Genomic DNA, 20,963 nt, shown 5'->3' with positions numbered 1-20,963 from the left:
AATTCTAAAAAGACAAACACATTTGCTGTCTTCACAAATTTTGGAAATCTCATGTGCCTTGCATACCTATGAGCTTCCTTATACATAAGTGGTCTAAGTCAGTGTGTCATCTTGGCAAAAAAGTCTTCTTAATGTCCACGTGAATGGAAAACTTTGTTTATAATATTATTTTTTTTCCTATCTAGAAATAATAGCAGTTTGAGTCCTTATCTCTCTCCATGACTGCTATAGGCAAATCAATGTCTCAGTGAATTTAAGATGTTCATGTCCTCATCTTGAGTTAATTCTTAAACTTATATATATATATATTTTTTTTTTTTTTTTTTTTTTTATGTAAAGGATCTTGCTGCATCTTAAGCCATCCTGTAGGAGATACAAAAGTAATCAGAGATAGTTGATTGTCTCGGACTTTTTTTTGGTAGAAGGTGTATTTATATTGATTTGTCTGGTTACATGCTGATCTCTGAAGGTATAACTCTGCTGTAGTAATAGGAAGAGTGGTATCATACTCCTGGACAATTCATTCTGTCTTTGTTCTGGCTGTCTCAAAGAGCTCATGCTAGTGAAGGTGCAAGGTGCAGTGATGAATGTACAGGCATGGTGAATTGGCCATTATGGCCTCCCAAATGGAGAGACAGGTAGAGAGGAAGCATGAACCCGTTCCTGGGGTGGGTGATAAGTGCTGGTGTGGAAGTTTGGTGTAGCTTGTGCTCGTGCCACCACAAATCTGGTATCTCTGTAGTATCTTCACTGCTTCTGTCACACACTCCTTTTGTGTTAAAGTCTGTATTTCAGTGGGCAAACCTCACTATGAGGAAGGCATTTTTTTGCTACAGTCTCTTTTCTCATTAGCAATTGTATGATATTAGGTGCATGCTACCGTGGGGTTTCACTGAAACCTTAGGGAGACGCACTGCCAAGCTAGAACTTCTCACAACCTTCAGATAGGCATAACAATGACACTTCTTATAAAAATTTTATTTACTTTCTGTCAGTTTTACAGTGTTGAAAAAATATAGAGAGATTATCTCATTTTAGTTTTGGCCATCGTGTTACTAAGGGGCTGAAAATCTACATGAAGAGCTGATGAAGATAAATACATCACCTTTATTGATTTTTAGACCACTTTCTTTTATTAAAAATAATAAAACAAATTACATATAACAACGAAAAAGCATCAACACACAGGAGGTGAGCAAACACACTGCAGGTACTTGTGTTTGCCTGAAGGGAAATGTGCTGTGATCAATTAATGCTCTATAAATCTCTTGGTGTAAGAAATCACCGTTGCCTTTGCTGTAGCTGCAGCATTTTAGGGTAAAAATAAAGATCTTGTCACGGTCTAGGCACTCAGATTATTTTTCTATGATTAGTTTGGTGTCTCTTTAATTAGACCTGTGTGCTGTGTTACCTGATTTCATTCTTTTTCTCTTTACATATTTAGGTCCTAGTCCTGCAACTGGATTTGTTCAAATGGACCTCGATAACCTGAGGGCCTGATGACGTTCATGGGATTCTGCAAGTTCTCACTCTGAAGATCCGATTGTAGGCCTGAACCTAAATTTCTATTTTGTTCTCCTATTTGCTTCTTAAATGATAAAAATTATCCTTTAAAATGGTGTTGTCTTTGAGTCTCATGCACATCCACTTTAGTAGTGTTCAGACACTGTGTGCTTGGGGTGTTGTCAGACATTGTTAAAATATTTCCCTTCTGTTGTGTGCATAAACCTAATGATTGCTCTGATTATTGTGTTAGATTTTTACATTTAGTGGCTTTCTACCTAAAATGGAGATCATCACCTGTGTTTTCAATCATTGTGGTACTTTGCTTAACTCAGATTTTTAAGTCAGAGTAACGTTGAAACTGTTCAGGTTTTTTTAAAAGACGCAGGTAGATTTGTTTATTTCTTGCTGGACACGAAATATAATAATTTATTTTGCAAACCCTATTTGGTAGCCCAGTATTATTGAAAGCTTTCAATGTGATGATACACTGATGCAATAAAATAAGTAGGAAAAGACATTACCTTTTACTAGCTCTCCTGTTGCTTTTCTATTCCTGTGGCTGTGGTTACACAACATGCAACTGAGAGTGAAGATATTTTTATTTTTTGTGAGCCGGTGGATACCTTTTGTTGACAATGAGTGCCATTCCCCATCCCATTCCATGTTGTAGTTTCACTGAATACTAAAATTATAGCCCTGATAGAAGCTACAGAAAGGACTTTGAAAAATCACATATAGAGTGTGATCATAAATAGAGTATGAGAGGAAAAATAGGTGTGTTTTATCTCTATACATGTTAGTATTTATATTATATATATTTTTAAAAAAAGTATGTAGCAGTATATGATAATTAAGAGATTAAAAGATCCCAAACTTCCTTTCTATATAGAGAATCAGAAAAACTTTATTTTTGTTTTTGTAGGCTTATTACAATGATATTAAGGAGTTTCACGGTATTGGATGAAGTTTTGCATATTCCCAGAACAGAAAAGCACCGTTGTCCTGTTAGACCAAGGAGAAAACTGAGACACTTGTTAAGTCAGTAGTAAAGTCAGTGATAGTAAGTGGATTCTCCTGCCTTTTAACCTTGTGCCTCTGGCTCCATTTTTCCCTCAAGATCCAAACCTTCCATTATCATCTTCTGCTTTGCATTTCTATGTGAAAGGCCCAAGGTGTTTCTGTTTGGACTCCCAGAAAATGAGGAAGACAAGGTTTGTTGGCCATCTGCCAAGGTGTGAGGTCTGACTCACTTCTTGCTCACGGGGGCTGCTGGTGAAGGCAGAGGCAGAACCCAGTGTTCTGTGTGGCATTCAACTGCCTTAACCACATGTCCATCGCTGTCTTCCTGTAGTTGTCTGACGTGTTTTTGGCGTAACTCCTAAAGACAACACATATACCAACCAATAAATAATCTAATTTGATGCACAGTCCTGACTCACTTCCTGAGCTGTGTCCTGCACATGCAGAGCGGCCACAGTCCCGTGCAAAAATTCAGCACAGTGTACAAGGCCACAGAGTGCGGCTCTTAAGTGTTTAAACTTTGCAATGAAGCAGTGTTCTTTTAATGTCACTTATTATAGCTGTAACTTGAAGTATTTTGAACAAGGAACAAGAGAAAAATGAAAGCTTTTAGAACTGGTTGTAACTGATTCTAGCACGTGAATGTGAATATCCAGCTCAGTGAAACACAGAACATCAGCTGATGGGAGCAGGCTGGCCACCTCCAGGGAGGAAAGGAAGGAAGAAGAATGGGTGCTTAACACCATGGGTATATCCAATTTGCTTCCAAGTCTCAGGGACTATTTGTGGGGTGCTGACCCCAGCTCTTCAGCTTTTGTTTTCTCTTCAGCATTCCCACCCCCAAAAATAAGCTCCTCCAGAGCTTCTCAGTGCAACAGACATTGGGGGTGTTGCTGTAGTCTGCTAATCTAAATGAAGAAACAGAAATCAAAGGTGGGCTTTTCTCCTACATTTTCCTATTGAAAAATAAGAGGAGATGCTCCCTCTTCTCTCCACAATGAATTTCAGGGGCTATCCTTCTGATCCGTGATCTCACAAATAGATGGCAAAAACTTTAATGATAGAAAATGCTGCTCTTGACTTACTCCTTTAATCTTCTTGGTCAAGTTGTAGTGGCCTAGCAAGGATGGTAGCTTACAAGGATGTAGGCTCCAGTGCCAGAGCAATTGTGTTGAGAATACAAGCTGATCTTGTTATCTTTTATGTTAGAATTTGATAGTGTATTTAGGGGTTTTTAGAGAAACTTTGCCAGATGATGGTCTGAGTTTCAGTTTTTGTTAATGTCTACTTTATGGATGGTGATTGTGATTTGATCACCAAGCCTAGTGATTTGCTATGAAGAAAACAAAACAATCTCAAGCTTTGCTTTTGGATGTTTTTCTCTGAGATATGCAGTGTTTCCTCACAAGTAGTGCAGCAAGTTCCTGTAAAAAGTACTGGTGGGAATACTGTTAGGGAAAATTTGGTCAACTCATTCACTGAAATTCATAAAAGTCAAAATACTTGCAGAAGTATCCATTGGCATTTTGTTGCAAAATAAAAATGAAAACCCTGATTTTAGTACTGATTTTGTTTTAAAATAAGGATCATTCTTCAACATTTCATAGTTGTAGAGAAATGGGAAGGGGACAAAACAGTCTTGATATGCAGAATCACCTTATGTCTGTATCTCAACTCAACACTTTGTATCATGAAACCATGGTCTGAAACTGCTGCCTGTCATATCAGATGATATTATTACTGATTTATTATGTTGCTTTATCTTACCTGCTTTTTGTAACCTTTTGGCAGGGATCAATGTTTTTTCTGTGTTTTGGGTGTCTTCTTCTGGTTTGGTGTTGGGGTTTTTTTTACCAGCACCTAACGGAGCCCTGATCCATGATTTGGCTTCCAGATACTGGAATAATAGAAGTAGTAATCATACCTGCTGCTAAAAATTTTCTACCTTATTTCATTTGCATTTGTTTGCCTTCAGATTCCAGTCATTGATTCTTGTTATGCCTTCTTTGATGGATTAAAGAGCTCTTTAGGAATCACTATTTTCTCCCCAGGAAGGTGCTTTTACCCTGTAATCAAGTTACCTCTCAGTATTATTTTTTGTTGTTGTTTGTCTTAAGAAAAAGCTAAACAGATTGGGCTTTTTAGGGTTCTCATTATTTTTTCACATTCCTGGATGATTATGTGGCTCTTTTCTATCCATAAAACTCGGTTACTAGTTGCATACACAGAAGTAAAATTGCTTCTCTAGTTCCTCTTGTGTTAGTGTGGTTAGAAATTGATGCTATTGCAAGGTCAGATTAAAAAAAACCTACCTAATATGACTTCTACACGTCTGAGTGTAGTTTCCAGAGGGCAGAAAAGGATCAGAAAAGGATGGATGATTTTAAAAATATTAGAACATTTTTAAGAGGTCCACAAATCAGCAAGAGTAGGTGTGCAGGAGGGATGCCAAAAGTATTTATGTTAAGGTTTTTAAGGAGCTAGAATTGAAAATAAAAGTATTTTAATTGTTAATCAACAATAATACATCAAAACTTAAGTGCTGTGTTTAGCATAGTAATACATACTTGCAGAAATTTTGTAGGATTGGATGAAAAATGTTTGTTATTAACACACTGTTGTGAGTCACTGGAAATAGAGACAGTAAGTGGATGTGAATATACATATCCCTTACATCCATTTAATCCTGTAAGTAGCCACTTGCTTATATTCGGAAACCCAGGAACAGTTATGTGATCTGTTATGCTGAAGTAGAAGAAATAACATAGTATTAAGAATTCCTTTTGTTATAAAAGTTGTCACTATTAAGTCATATAAAAGTTCAAACAATCAAAATCCAGAGCTTCAAAGAGGCTCTTGAAAGTTTTACTGCTTCAGTATTTCTTTCCAAAGGGGTGGCTATTTATTTTGATTTGCATCCATACTTTAGAACAAGGTTAAGTTAAATTTACGCAAAGGAGACTAATCAGATGCCTGTTTGGTCAAAACATCTCAGCCTGCTCAATGCTTTTCGTGCATATCATGCATATAAGCATCTGAATTGAATCTGCACTCCCAGGCCCGCACTTATCCCTCCTGGAAACCATCAGATTTTCATTAAATTCAACCTCAGCCCGTTTAAGCTCTTGGTGCTGCACATTAGTTTAATGCAAGTTTGTCTAATGTTGTGTCTGACAAAACTTTGAGGTCACCACATTGACTTTCTGTCTGAAGTGACTTGAGTTTTGACTTTGAAAAGAATGTGTCTTTTCCATGGTGGCAGCATTCCCTCTGTGAAATTTGGGGCATATTCCACAAGGGTCTTCATTTGTTTCAGCAAAATGGAAGTTCATGGAAACATGGTAAATGAGGAAGAAATGAGATTTAAAGTAATGCAAGAGACTCGGAATCCTCTAAATCTTGTGGAAGGTGAGCAAGAGCTGAATAGAAAGCCAAATGGCCTCTAGTTAAGAATGTACTAAGCTAAATAGATTTAGACTACAAGTTGGTGTGTGTTAATGAAAAAGTTATTACTAAGATTTTGGTAACACTGGGTTGCTTGGGGTAGAAGTTGTCCCCCTGCAATGATGAGCTCACAGAGCCCTTTTCAAAACAACCATCTGCTGTTGGAAAAAGCAAGAGAAGTGGGGAATCCCTTGAATGCTTTTTGGTATCACAGGCTTAGTCAGTGTAAAGTATATGATTTCTTATATCCTAGGTTGCCTCAGTTTCTTCTCCTGAGTCTCAGAAATCTTGGAATAGAACCATTAAATAAGGAGATTAAATCACTGGGAAAGAAGATGGTAGAAGAAACAGGATTATTATGATAGAAGCTGGAGATGGTCTCTGTGAGAATGCCAGCATGACTTCTTTTCTCTGAACAACCAATTAAGAGGTGATCCTCCTTCCTGAACCAGTAATCAATTGCTATGGTTGCATGTAATGGTAGATGTTTGACTAATGCAGCACCCAGTCCAGTGCAGTACATACTGGAAAACCGTTTTGGAAGTGAGGGGAGGGGGGGTCTGTCTGGCTATAAAATTACTTTCCAATTAAATAATGCTACTGATGACTACTCAGTGATCAGGTACAGCTGCCAGGATGCATTTTTCAGCTTATCTTTGCACAGGAGTGTGGACAAAAGAAGAGAATAAAAAGGGGACAGAAAGGAGAGAAATGGAGAAAGGATGGGTCTTTTGAGGCTACTTCTGCTCTTCCAGGATGTATTCTTTGCCCTCCCTAGTTAGTGGTATATGCTAACTTGTAGCTTGTAGTACTTGTAGTCTTCCTTGAGCACCACATCTCCAGGGGAAGTTAGCAGGTTTATAAAGTTCCTGAGTGTATGTGGAAAACCCCTTGAAGGAATGAGAAACACTCCATTACATTGTAAGGGATGAGACAGACACTACTCAGTGACACCCATGTACACTTGGCTGTATTCAGCAAAAGGGTAAGACTGTCCTGTCAAACTGTGCAAGTTCCCCTTTTGAAGCTGTGAGCAAATGGTTGTTTCCTCCAGCAGTTCCTGTAACTGCTTGTATGCAGACTACATCCACAGTAGGTCCTATCTATCACTATCACTAGATAGTGATGTGTGCCGCATCCTGTTTCTTTGGATATCAGCATCCCACAAATTCACATAATTTTCTTGGTTTGTGGAAATAAGACTGTGCTAGGATTTCTAATATCAGGGACTGTGTTGGCATTCGGGTGTCGTCTACATATCCAGAAGCAGATGTTTTTTTACTCTGTGTCGCAGTCCCATATGAAGGATCAGAGTACAGGTCAAGTGATGTTTATATGTCATGCATTTTCAGAAAACGTGTAGATAAGGAAATAGTAGCTCTGTCCCAGTATTATACCTAGCTCTAGGAATCTTTCAGTTTGACATGGAGCATTGAGGTCTGTCTAAAGGAGTCCTGGCTATGAGAAAGCATATCCTGTTGAATCTTATGGGCTGGATAAAATAGGAAGGAAGAGCACCTCAGGTATTTTTCATGACCTTAGGCCTGGTTGGATTCTGCCTGTTTAGGTGTAGAAGTCTAACAGTGGTGTCAGCATCAGAAGCTTACCTGCCTCTAGACTGGAGTGAGGTAGTTGGAGTGCTAACACCTTTACAGCAGTGTCTGTGAAGATGGACAGCAGCATTTTGGGTTTATTAGAAGCAGCTGATAACTCTTATCTCAGTGGTAGGCTTGAGTGTACAATACATAAATGATCTGGAGATTTTGGAGGGGACTGAATATTTGATGCCATGTTTCCAGAAAGTTGAAGAGATAAGTGGATGTTGCACGGTATGTTGTGTTCTCAGCAAAGCAAGCATCTCAGCAGGTCAGCGATTTCAGAAATAGTGTAGTCCTGAAAGAACATTTTTTGAACTCCTTTTTGCTGTTGAAGCTGAACACAGTTCCATCTGTCTGAAACTGCACATTGAGAGCTTCACAGAGGCACTTAAAGAAGTTATGTACTTATGCATAAGGAATAAGATGCTGAAGGAATCATATTTCATAAGAGTAAATCTATTAATCTTACCATAAAATGGTTACTTTCTATACACATATTCACTTTAGAAAAGTGTTCATGGTACACTGATCATCAGGGGAAAAGTCCATACTGATCTATCTTCACCATCTTTCTGAGCTGAACATTGTGGGTATATGCTTTTGCTATGAAAATCTGCTTATTTGAATACTTTGCCATACATCTGCTAATTCCACAAAAAGTTTACAAATTTTCATGTTACCCATTTTGTGGATAAAAGCGCTGTGTAAGTATCGACCCCGATTTAAGAATGTATCATCTCTAGAAACGATGGAATTGTCTTCAGGGCTCACACGTCAACAAAAATCAGCCGGTTCACACGTGAAGCTTGGCGAGGAAAATGCTGCAGTGGCCCCGGTGCCATCCCTGCTCCCAGACCGCTGCCTTTAGTCAGCCGAGGTTACCTTGCCTGTCTGCCTCTGCTCCACAGTTACCACTTACATACTTGGGTCAGCCAGCCACTCATCCACGGGGAGTGGACAAAAAGCCACTTGAAACCCTGCTCACGGATAGAGGAGAGACAGCAGCCTAGGCAGATTACTTGACACAACGTGAGCAAATCCAGAGAGAAAGGTAAAGCAAATCAGGTTCCATGCATTGGTACTGTTTGCAGGCATGCTGATTCTCGTTCCTTTGAACTGAGCCTTTGTCTTCCAGAAATGATTTCAAGGAAATATTTAAACTGTATCTCCTGAAGATTTCAAATAAGACACCAGAGGGAAAGATTGGCTGCGAGTTTGCTGCATCTAATAAGCAACTGAGAATTATGTTCATCTGGGCTGTGCACAGGCTGGCACCGCAGCCTCAGGAAAAGGGGTAAATATGGCCAGGGCTTTTTTTTTTTTCAAATACGCTGCAAAAACCCTGCCCACTGTAGGGACGGAAGTATTCAAAAGCAACAGTGACAATCTCCATTACCGGCAGCTCCATCAGAAATACATGTGCCCAGGTGCCCCTGTCTCCACAGATGTTTTGCTCTCGTTTTGAGCTGAAAATGTAACTTTTTTTGTTGAGAAAGGCTTTCAGATCTTATTAAAAATAGCCTAATAGTAGCTTTGGATTTGACTGACAAGCTAGTTGTTACTATGGCATTTTCACTGTAATAGTCTTAGTAATTTTGACCCAAAGAACAATGATCTTATTCCTTGGGAGGGAGGACAGAGTGACAAAATCTGGAGGTCCGTGATGACACTGAATCTCTTCGTTGTCAAAGCAAGCTATGAAGTCATCTGCTTTCCTGCCAAATCCCACTGGGAAGTAAGCAGTGTCCTTCACAGAACACACATTTTGCAGGAGAAGATGGGGGCACGGAAGACCCATGTTCCTGCCCCACAGGAGGTGTGCTGCCCTACATCCTGTGACTTCTGGAATTGATGCAAGTATGTTTTCCCACCTCTGTCAGCAACCACAGCACTAAAGTGAGCAGAAACTTTCTAAGGTTCTTTATATACTGTGACTTCATCAGAAATTCTGCTGGAGTAGTGTCACCAGTGTGTTTCAGTTATTTTGGGAATGGGGGAGAATGAGATTTCTGCATCTCTCTCTCTGTCAGGCTCCACTGCCAACCAGGTAGTCTGTACTTGTTGGAATTCTCCATTCTAGTTCGTGTTTGCTAGAAGTCTTTGGTTGTGAACTATGGGTGGGGTGATAAGAAGTGAAAGGAAAGTTTTATTAAAACCTTTACTCATCATTCAGTTGGAGCTTTTCTGTTCCTACTCAGCAATACATTGTTAAGAAGAACAGTCCTGTCTTTGGAGAGGCCTTCCTCAGTTTCCTCTAAAGAAAACTCGAGAACAAAAGGATGCTTTAAAAAAAGGTTGATAATGTATAGCTGATGTTTGCATTCAAGTTCAGCTTGCCTTACATGGAAAAGAAGTTGAACCAAAAAGCTCCTTGCAAATATTTCTACTGGTTTCCAAGTAAGTAGCTATGACGGGTATCCTAAAAATTGAAGTATTTGAAAACACACAGCTAATAGAAATCCTAGTTTTACTCTTGCTTTGCAATATGACAGCCAATCTGTGTGTCTTTTCCCACAGTATACCCTAGTTTGCAAAACACAAAAATTACTAAACAGGGGTTTTGAAACTTCCTCTGCAGCTACATATTTTTTTTCCTGGAGCAGTCGTACTGGGCTGTTGTGACCCGAGTCTGTGGGCAAAGCTTATGTGCAAGAAGTCAAAGGTGTTTTGTGTGATCCAAGTGATCTCAGTGACTGCACCTGTCTAGTGGAGTGTAATTTAAAACAGGTTTGAACTTCAATGAAGTTTGCAGAAGAAGGCATGTTTCTGAAGTATCAGAAGGGATGTGGCACAGCATGAACAAGAGAAGAAACATATATTGCTTCCGTAAAAAAACGCTGTCTGCATCTGATGAGTAAATTCTTTTGTATTTCTGACATCAAGGGTTGCAGAAGAAACCCACTGGAATATGCAAACTTGTACAAGCCTGAGCATATAACAGAGATGAAAGAATACCCTTACAGGAGAATGTCACATAATCACTTGCCTTTTACTGATGGTTCAGCTCTAGACAAGGGTAAGAAGTAAAAGCATTACTTTGCTTTCTTTTCAGGTCTGGTTTTCACAGGAGAAACCTTAAAGTTCAGTATGTGCAAAGTTATCAGTTTCTGTACACTAGGCTACATAAATACTTGTGATTTTTACAGTTTAAACCTTATAAAGGTTTAAACTTTAAATGCAAATCAGAAAAAAAAAAAGCAACCCCTGAAACCATAAACAAAAACTTTCCTTGAGACAGAAACTCTAGTGTTCCTTATTATTAATTTATTTTTGTATGATTTCAGGTAGCAGAATCCCTGTCATCATGTGTTTACCAGCACTTCCTCACAAATGAATCAGTTTTGGAATTAGGGTAATTTGCTTTCCCTGAAGCACCATGTCTTGCAAAACCAGTGCTATCCCTTGCGTGTCAGACCACGGACCCTTCCAAAACTCCATGGATAGATTTTGAGAGGGTGTGGTAATTTAGCAGATGTCAAAACCAGCTATTTACACTCGAATATTTGTGAACAATATATACCTCTCTTCACTCAAGTTTGTGTTACTACAGCACGTGTGCTGACAGTGACTGTCGGGGCAGATCAGTGGTTTAGGATTTTTCACGACAGCTCTCCTCCCAGCGTTGTTTGCACCAGTAAAGTAGTGTTAACAGCGAAGCTGCTAAGGGCTATTTTCTCCTGTTCACTAGCCCTGTTCAGCAGCCTCGTACGGTGCATGTCAGTAAAAAGGCAGAGAGGGGAGCAGTAGCGAAGGGCAGGTGAGGTGTGGCTCAGCGCCCCATCCTCGGCCATCCCTGCCCCACTGCTGAGAACTTGGGGGGCGCTGCCAGACCACTGCGGACTGCTCCTTGTCACCCAGGAGCTTATGGAGAGAGCCAGTGTCTTCCGACTGTTGTTCATACAGCTGATGAAGCCGCTTCCTGAAAAAGAAAGAAAAAAACTTAAAAAACCACGAAACAACAAAACAAAGTCAACGTCCCCCAGTCTCGGGGAGGGGGCAGAGCCGCACACGCCGCCGCGGCAGCGGAGGCGTGCGCCGGCCGGAACGGGGCAAGAGGATCGGGACACGCGGGCTCGGCTCGGCTCCCCGCTGAGCTCCGGCTTCCGCGCCTGGGCGGCGTGGCCGCAGGGGCGAGGGGCGGCGGCGGCCCGCTCCTCACCGCGGGGCGGCCGCTGCGGCCCCCCCGGGGCGGCGGGGGCGGCCGCGGGGGCGGCGGGGCCCGCGGCCCTGGCAGGCGGCGGCGCGGCGGCGGGCGGGCCCCGCCGCTCTCCGGGCCCCGCGGCCGCCCGGCTCCCTGCGCTCACTTTTATATTTGCGCGCCCTTTCCCTGCTCGGTGACGTGTCCCGCGGCGCGCCCAACCCGCGGCGCGCTCTGGTCAGGACAATGGGAGCGCCTGGGCCAATCGGCGCGGCGCTCGGCTTGGCGGCGGCCAATGGGCGCGGGGCTGTGCAGAGAGTAATGTTACCAGCGCCGCGAGTGTGAGGAGGCTGCGTATCGATCCCGCGCTCAGCCATTGCGGTGCACCGGGCTGCACAGCGACCCAGCCAGCGCTGGGGCCGGGCGGGCGGCCGCGGGAGCGTCTCTGGGGCTCGGGGCCGAGCGAGGGCTGCGTGCCGAGTCTGTCTGACACGGGTGAGTACGCGCCGGGGGCCGCTGGGCCGGCCGGGCGCGCTCGCCCGCTCGCCCGCCCGTTCGCAGCCGGGCGGTGAGCCGGCGGTGGCCGTCGTGCCGCCGCCGCTGCGCGACCGCGGAGCGCGGGGCAGCGCCGGCTCGGACGCCCGTACACAAAGGCGAGCGGGGCTGCGCCCGGGAGACCCTTTCCCGGGCGGCGAGCCCCCCGGCCGGGGCGGGGCGGGGGCGGCGGGCGACTTCGGGAGAGCTGGGCGGCGGAAGGCAAAGGAGCGAGGTGGGGGGAGAGAGAGAGGCGGGCGAAGGGAGCCGGGCGAGCGGCCGGGGGTCGCCCGCCGCGGGGGGCGAGGGCCGCGCCGTGCCCCGCCGTAAGCCGCTTACACGGTGCCTCGCCGTAGCCGCGGCCGCGGTGGCGGGGCGGGCGGCGGGGGCTCCGGGCGGGCCGCGCCGCGCCGCCGGGGCGGTGGGGAGCGCGGGGAAGCGGGGCGCGGGCCGGGGCGCCGCTGGCCCCGCGGCCGCCCGGCTGTAACATGGCTGACGGCAGCCGCGAGCGAGAAAACAAGGCGAGCGGCGCGGAGCAGCAGAGGAGGCGCTCGGGCGGGCGGGGGCGCAGTTCGGGGGAACTTTTTTCTCCAGCAGCCGTCGCTCGCCCGGGCGCGGGGCCGGCGGCCCCGGGGCCGCACAGCTCAGCGGGGCGAAGGAGCGAGCGGGAGATCCCCGCCGGGGCTTCTACCGCGCCGCCGGGGCTCGGGCAGGCGCTGAAAGCGCGCTAGTCTCCCCCATTTTCTTCCCCCCCGCTCCCACCCACCTCCCCCCGTCTCCCGCCCGCCCTCCCCCGGCTGCAATGGCTGAGCGTGTGCGCCAGGGTAGCGGCGCGCTCACACAAAGGGAAGGGAGGAAGGAGCCATGTTCTCTGCGCGGCGGCGGCAGCGGGCGACGCCACAGCGGCCATTCCGCGCCGCCCGGGCCGCGCTGCCACCGCCGCCCCCGCTGGCGGGGGTCGCCGCCCGGCCCCGCCGCGGCCCCTCTCGGCGGGGGTCTCGCCGCCCCGCCCGGCCGCGGGGGGTGTGGTGGCGGAGGGGGGGTGGGGAGCGGCCGGCTCTGCTCCTCGGCGCACAAAATGGAAGGAGGCTCGGCGGCGGGTGACCTCCTCCGCCAGGAGCCTGCGCCATGGCGGCCGCTCCCGCCGACACCGCCGCTGCGGCGGCGCGGCCGGCAGGGAGGGAGGGAGGGAGGGAGCGCAGGCCGGGGCTGCCTCGCCTCATGGCGGCCGGAGCGGGCAGGGCTGGGCATGGGGACGGCCCCCCCCTCCCCGCCGAGGGGGGACGGGGGCGGCGGCGGGAGAACGCTTTGTCCCGCCGGGGCCGGGGGTCGCCGCCTGCGGGCGGCCGCGCCCCGGTGGGCGTCCGGCTCCTGGGCATGTGCTCGCCGCCGCGAGCCCTCGCCTGAACGCGGAATAAAACTTAACACGTTCTCCCTAATAACGGGACTAGTTTTTCGTTGGTTTGGTTTTCTTTTTTTGTTTCCTTTTCTCCCTTGCCCTTCCCTCCCTCCCACCCCCAGCAGGTCTCTTGAGGGACTTGTGAAGTTTCCCTCTGCCCCCCTCACAGGGGCAGCGTCCAAAATGGCGGGAAGGAGGAGGCTTTTAAACGCCAGCCCCGGGGTCGCGGTGCCGAGCCCTGCCCGCCGCCGCCCCGTGTCCCCAGAGCCGCGGGCACGGCACTGCCCCGGCCCGGCCCGGCCGAGCCCCGCGCCCGGCTGCGCTGGGAGCGTCTCCATGGCAGGCGAGAGCGGCTTCTGCTTCTTCAGCCCTCTTGTTTACTTGATAGAAACTTCAAACCGGACGTGTTTAGTCACAGAGCAGAAATCTGTTTCTGTCTATCCGCCAAACCGATAGGAAATACAGCTTCTGTGGCAACACGGGCAGGCACTGCCTGCCCTTTTTTCCCCCCCCTCCCTTTCGCGTTTGTTTTTTTTTGTTTGTTTTTTGTTTTTTCCCCCTCCGTTCTTTCAATTTGTGCTGAAAAGCAGAGCTTGTCAGGGTGAGAGTGACTTTTTCCAGGGAGCTATGAAGAAATACTCCGAATGTCTGACTAGGGTGTGAAAGTTCCAGGAACGTATTTTTCAGTCCCTGAAAGTGTCAGTTAGTGCTCTTGCTGAGCACAGCTTTGCTGGCTGTACATAAATGTTGTGCTTCTCTCTGTGTAGGTTATATCATATTTGAACAAGTGAACTGTTTCATTCCTGTACTTCAAGGTATACCTGCAAAGAGTAGGCTTTTACAGTACACATAAAGATGGATCATAACATATGGCACAGAAAATAATAAAAAAAGTCAATTTTGTAAATAAGCACCCAGGGCCTACAGGGAAGAGGTAGAAACATGGGCTGTAAGAACAAAATCAGTAATCCAGAAGGCCACTGAGATGGGATACTTGGGTGCTTTTTCCCTCCCTTCAATAGAGTTTATTCTTCCCAAGCATATGATTAATACACTGGTAATAATAGTGGTGTGCAGTCTCCACTGCAGTACTCGCCTTCAGATTGCTTGGAAGGATAGTTCTTGTTTGCAGGAGACCATAACTGCATTTTAAAGGCCCATAGAGATTTCAGGTTGCTTGCATCCAGGTCACCTCAGATAAGGATGACAGAAATATTTAGTAAATTTTCCAGAAGGGAATCTTTTTCCCATTGTCTGATTTTTAGAATACTGCTCCAGCAGGTCTTGTTTGGCATGATCCTTGGTTGTGACTTACTTCCTGCCTTGGTTTGTTGAAAGTAGAAATTTTCAAGGCGTCTCATTTGCTTCATTACAGAAAATCAGCAAAAATGGGTAAAGGCGATCCCAAGAAGCCGAGAGGTAAAATGTCTTCATATGCCTTCTTTGTGCAAACCTGTCGGGAGGAGCACAAGAAGAAACATCCAGATGCGTCAGTGAACTTCTCAGAGTTCTCAAAAAAATGCTCAGAACGATGGAAGGTAGGAATAGCTGCTTAAAAAAGCCCACAAAACCTGAAATGACTGCTTTTTTTCTGAAATACTGTTCAAGATGGTAAATGATTTCTTTAGGAGCTCAGGTTTGGGGTAAGTATAAAGTGCAGTTGTAAGATGAGTGGTAACTATCCATTGTCTTTGTCTTATCTTTATCTCCCCCAGCTGAAATTTTGGAATGGACTTTGGTATGGTTTTGAATCTTAAAATACCGTTTTGATCCTTGTGTGTGTCTTCTGAGGTATTCTGTGATTCTACTTGCATTCCAGACTATGTCTTCTAAGGAGAAAGGGAAGTTTGAAGATATGGCAAAGGCTGACAAGCTTCGTTATGAAAAAGAAATGAAAAACTATGTACCACCTAAGGGGGAAACAAAAAAGAAGTTCAAGGATCCAAATGCACCGAAGAGGCCTCCGTAAGTAGATTCCTGGCTTGAGGTTGTCTTCTATGGGACCATTGCACTGGTGTGTATCTATGAAATGGTAATTTTATCCAGGAGCTTCAGAAATAGAAGACTTTTTAACCTTCCTCACCAGTAGTGTGAAGATGGGTTGAAATTTTAGTTATGAATGCTATGCTTTTATTTTCAGATAAGCCATCCCAATACCAAAGTTGGACTAATGGCGGCCTTTAAAAGTAGATGCAGAAATGGGCTATGTGTGATTCTGACTGATTTTCCTAATTTCTGTTAAGAGGGTAATTCCAGTGTAATATGGCAGTGAAGTACTGCAGGCCCTGCTCTCATCACCTGTTGGCTTGAGCAGAATTTTTGATTGGCAGTCAATTTAAAATTGGAGGGTTTTGCACAGAACGGGTTTGAGTGGTCATCTTCCTCAAAACCAGCTTGGAAAATTCTTAAAAACTTTAGCCACAGCATAATGACAACTGGCTTCAAATTAATCTGCTAGACACCAGTATTTTGTTATGTGTGTGTTTGAAACTGAGGTAGTGCTGAAGGGGGCAGGGAAGTTCCTTTACAAGTTAATGTTCTTTCTTGGGCTGGTGCTGTGGTCTGGAAATGCTGCTTTCCTAACAAATATTGCAGCCTCCCACCTCTTGCAGTTCTGATGTAACATTTGCTGTCCTAGTATCATTCACTTACTCTAATTTCTAAAGCTTTTCTCTGTGTCTGGTATATAAAATATGCCTACTGGGGATCCTGCCAAAAAAGGGACCAGATGTGCATTACTTGAGAGAAAAGGGCACTTTGAGTTTGCAGAGTGGCTTGTTCAGTTCTGATGCCTTCCCTTGTAACCAACATCTGTCTCCCTTTTAGGTGTTTTTTCCAAAATGCTCTTAAGGAACGGTAGCAAAGGTCCCAAAAGATGCTGCTGTAGCAAAGTCTAAAATATAAATAATCTCTTATTTTTTCCTCTGTAGTTCGGCTTTTTTCTTGTTTTGCTCTGAGTTTCGTCCAAAAATCAAAGGAGAACATCCCGGTCTGTCCATTGGAGATGTTGCAAAGAAACTGGGAGAGATGTGGAACAACACCGCTGCAGATGATAAACAGCCTTATGAAAAGAAGGCTGCTAAGCTGAAGGAGAAGTATGAAAAGGTAACACTGACATTTAGGGAGATGCTTTGGGGAGGTCTAAGCTCAGTTTAGACAGTTTTTTCCTTATTGTGTACCCTGGTACCTGATGTTGCAAACTATAATATGCTAATGACATCATTCATTGGATTTGTTGTAAAAGTTTGTATACAGGAGGAAATGGTTCATTGGCTTAACACTGAATTGGAGTCCTTTACCTTGAACTGTTTGCATTTGTCTATAATTTTGAGCTGTCACTGGTGCTTTAATAAATACCGTGGCTTCTGTTTTGTTACTAAATCCATAGGTCACAGCAGAATTTGAGTTGGGTTGGTAGCAGTAAATAATGCTGGTAAGGAATGAACTGGTTCTCCCTAATTTTGGACATACTGGTGAGCATTCTTGAGTGTTAGGATAATTGATACACATAGATGACTTTTAAAATGTATTCCTGGGAAAATGAGAACACAAAGGTGGTGCTAGTTTTAGGCATGTGTTTTTCCTGGACCTACTTGGTGTCCATGTCCTTTCTAGTATTGAATTTGGTTAATTATGCATAAGAAGCAGCTTGTCACACAGTTTTTTTAAATTATTAAGGCTAAGCCCTGCCATCATAATTGGAATTGTAGAATTCTGTTGTGCACGCAGGATTGTGCTACGCGTGGTTTTATTTCTAGAGACAGATTCCCATCCCAATGTGGAAGCTTAGGGAAGAGGAGGAATGGGATACACATTGCCATTCCCTGACGATGCTTCACAAGGGGTCAGCGACCACCTATAGCTGGCACACAGCACCTATGTCCATTGTGTGCTGTCACATTCTTTCAGGTATTTCTCCTGCTGGCAAACAAATCCAAGTTCAAAATTTTTGCACCATAGTGTGCAAGGTTGAACCGTGGAGCCCTGTTGATGTGCCAGAGAGGAGTTACAGGTCTGGGAGCTTTCCCACGTGGTACTTTGTGTACAGCTTCATGGTAATTATTTGTACATACAGCCAATGCAACTGAGATGTTTTTTAAATGGTAGCATTATTAATCTTGATTCACAGATATTATTTAAATTTTAAGGAGGAAGGTTTTATTTCTTAGACTTACATGTGAGGTTTTAAGGTATAGTAATCTCGGCTATTTCACTGCTTGGCCTTTGACTTAGTGGGTATCATATCTTCTCAAAATTTCTGCTAAGCTTTAAGGGAGTCCAAGAGGACAGTAAGATTAATGCTGTAGTGTTTATTAGGTGGGGAATGTTTGAAGATTTGGACCATCTGTGTAAATGTGTTGATGTTTCTGTGTAGCTGGTGTGTGTGAGCTTTGTAGATCAGTTCTCCTAACTGTTTTGTTGTTTGGCACAAAGTTGGGAAGTCTAAACTGTTTTTATGACTGTACCTTCAGGTGCAGCTTTGACTTTCCTGTAACAGGAACTGAATTTTGTGCATTTCAAACAACTGGAATAAATTTATTGCATGCAGAAGGTGGCACTGTCTACCCTTTAATCAAGTTCTTATACCTTTTATTTTGTAAACTTGTGTTAGGCGGAGTTCAGTCTAACTGCTCTTTGCTGAGGCGTAACATTACAGCTGTTAGGCTGGGTCATTCCGATGCGTTCTGGGTGGCTAATCCCAGTTCTGTGCCTCAAACAAGGGTTTTCCTGTGCGTTTCTTCAGGCGTTGTAGAAGGTAGGGCTAGAAAGGGGCCTTAAGAGGTCTCCCTACTTCATTTCCTTGTGGGATAGTGGGCTCAGCTGTGCCTTTACCACCAGAGGCAGGAGCTTTTCCAGCCTGTTCCCAGAAGCCCAACGATGCAGATTCCTTAGCAGCCATAAGCAGTGTGTAGTAGCATGCCAGCCTGATTTCTGTGTTGGAGGGTTCCCGTCTCTTTGGCTTCGGTTCGCCTCGGAGCTGAAGCTGCGGCTCCTGCTCCTGCCCCAGCAGATGTGCAGAAGGGACAGGTACCTGGGTGACTGCTTTCACAATTGCTCTGTGGAGGTTGCTCAGACTGCTTGGCTGGTTAAATCTTTGAGAGATTGTTCCTGCTTTTCTTCTCCAAGGATATTGCTGCGTACCGGGCCAAAGGGAAGGTCGATGGAGGCAAGAAAGTAGTTGCCAAGGCTGAGAAGAGCAAGAAGAAGAAGGAAGAGGAGGAGGATGAGGACGAAGATGAAGAGGATGAAGATGATGAAGAGGAGGAAGAAGAGGAGGATGAAGATGATGATGATGATGAATAAGTCTCTTTTAGAGCAATTTCTTTCTTGTCTATAAAGCATTTAACCCCCCTGTACACAACTCACTCCTTTTAAAGAAAAAAAAAAAATTGAAATGTAAGGCTGTGTAAGATTTGTTTTTAAACTGTACAGTGTCTCTTTTTTTGTATAGTTAACACACTACCGAATGTGTCTTTAGATAGCCCTGTCCTTAGTGGTATTTCAATGGCCACTAACCTTGCCTGGTACAGTGTGGGGGTTGTAAATTGGCATGGGAGTTATAAAGCAGGTTCTTGTTGGTGCACAGCACAAATTTAGTTATATTTGGGGATGTAGTTAATTTCTCATCTTCAGTTGTCTCTGATGCATCATAAAAAAAAATTGTTGTTCTGTTAAATGAATACCACTCTGTAATTGCAAAAAGGAAGAAAAAAAGTTGCAGCTGTTTTGTTGACATTCTGAATGCTTCTAAGTAAATACAATTTTTTTTATTAGTATTGTTGTCCTTTTAATAGGTGCCCTTGAGAACCATACTTTTTCTTTTTTTTTTTTTTTTTTTTTTCTTTTTTTTTTTTTTTTTCATTTTGTTGGTTTTTTTTTTCTTTTGAGGGGAACTCATCTTTTGCTTTATTGAATGCCCGTATGGGATCACGGGAATATTACAGTTTTCATCTTTCATATAACCAGCTGATAAACAAAGCTTTGATCTGCATACCCTGCATTATCATGATAGGGTAAGAAAAGAAATATATAGGCATATGATGAAAATATTCCATAACTGGAAACAACAAAAATTCAATCTCAGCAAACGGATTCTTGTTCAGATTTTTGTGAAATGTAATATTCTATTGCGTTGCATGAGTTTACCAGTCTTGGAGAGTTGAGAAGTGCAGAGTTCAATTTTACAGAAACTAAATACTTTGGGGGGTGGGGAGGGAGGGAACGTTAAATTTTGTCCTAGAAGGACCCATAGGAAGAGTGTATGTCCATCCGGTGTAGAGAAATTTACACGTGTGACTCTGTTACCATGTAATGGAAGTTATATTTGTAAATCTCTGAACACCTGGGAGTGATGAGCGTACCTAAAATGTGTAAAGTTAAAAGCATGAAATGACCATATTATTTTTTGGTGACAGGTCTGGTGATGGCCATGGGCTTTATACCATGAGACTCCTGGTAGCAAAGGGCCCACATGAAATGATTTTTCTTTCTAAGATTTCTATAAATGGTACCATTATTATTTGTTAAATCTATGTAAATTCATATTTGTATTCTTGAAATTCTAGTTTTAGCCCTTTAAACAAAGTTGTATATTGTCTCAAATTGAAAATGAGATAAGATGTATTTTTCCTGTTAGGTTTTATACCGCACTCTTGATGTTTGCCCATTTTTAAGTTAAATATAGTTGTATGGAAAAGTACATTTTATTAAATTTTGCATTAAAAAGTTAAACGTTTATGGTTATACCAACAATGTCTAATTTGGTCAAATACAGTTCTCTTCCAAAACCAAAGCTAAGGGGTTTTTTGCATATTTGGTAAAACTTCAAGTGCTGGCAGCTGTAACTATTTTCACATATACCTGCTTACCAGTTTGGGGGACAATTCGGCAATTTTGTGGTTACAAAATTATGGTTCTCTTAAGTGCCAGTGTTTAAAAACAAACAAAAAAGCATTCTTGTAATTTTACACGCTTTTGTGATGGAGTATTGTTTTGTTATACAATTTTGACTTTCAGATTCTTATTTCAATTTGCATTTATGTATAACTTCAGGAGAAATATTGAACATCTGAAATCCTGGATGATACTAATAAACTAATAATTGCAGAGGTTTTAAATATTTAGTTAAATGGCTCACTTAATACCCTAAGGATTTGGGGGTTTCTGTGTGTGTTGGTGTTCTCAGATATGTACATCCCTGCTTTCTGTTTCAAGCAGAAGAATGATGCTGTTTGCAAGGTCTCGATATAGAAAGGGTAGGACAGACGGACTTTTGTCTCCTTAAACTGGATATTGCACATTCAAATGCTCGTAACTGATGACA

At 43.9% G+C, this 20,963-nt stretch overlaps 1 protein-coding gene and 1 long non-coding RNA gene across 6 annotated transcripts in view; both read left to right on the top strand.

Annotated features, from left to right (window-relative positions):
* The window catches only part of LOC120749687 (uncharacterized), a 32,927-nt gene extending 30,894 nt beyond the window's left edge, over positions 1–2,033 (top strand). For all 5 annotated transcript variants that reach the window (XR_005699737.1, XR_005699735.1, XR_005699739.1 and 2 more), the window contains one exon: positions 1,445–2,033. This is a non-coding gene — a long non-coding RNA (uncharacterized LOC120749687). The remainder of the gene's footprint in view (positions 1–1,444) is intronic.
* Positions 2,034–12,000: 9,967 nt separating this feature from the next.
* HMGB1 (high mobility group box 1) lies at positions 12,001–20,757 on the top strand. The gene is made up of 5 exons (XM_040055593.1): positions 12,001–12,201; positions 15,015–15,177; positions 15,459–15,604; positions 16,570–16,744; positions 18,767–20,757. The coding sequence occupies exons 2-5, from the start codon at positions 15,028–15,030 to the stop codon at positions 18,941–18,943; spliced, it is 648 nt and encodes a 215-aa protein (XP_039911527.1). The 5' UTR covers positions 12,001–12,201; positions 15,015–15,027; the 3' UTR covers positions 18,944–20,757.
* The last annotated feature ends 206 nt before the right edge of the window (positions 20,758–20,963 follow it).

The sequence above is a fragment of the Hirundo rustica genome, chromosome 2 (assembly GCF_015227805.2).
Source record: "Hirundo rustica isolate bHirRus1 chromosome 2, bHirRus1.pri.v3, whole genome shotgun sequence".
Lineage (NCBI taxonomy): Eukaryota > Metazoa > Chordata > Aves > Passeriformes > Hirundinidae > Hirundo > Hirundo rustica.
Note: the sequence above shows the minus strand (reverse complement) of the source record. Positions and strands in the feature narration are given on the sequence as shown.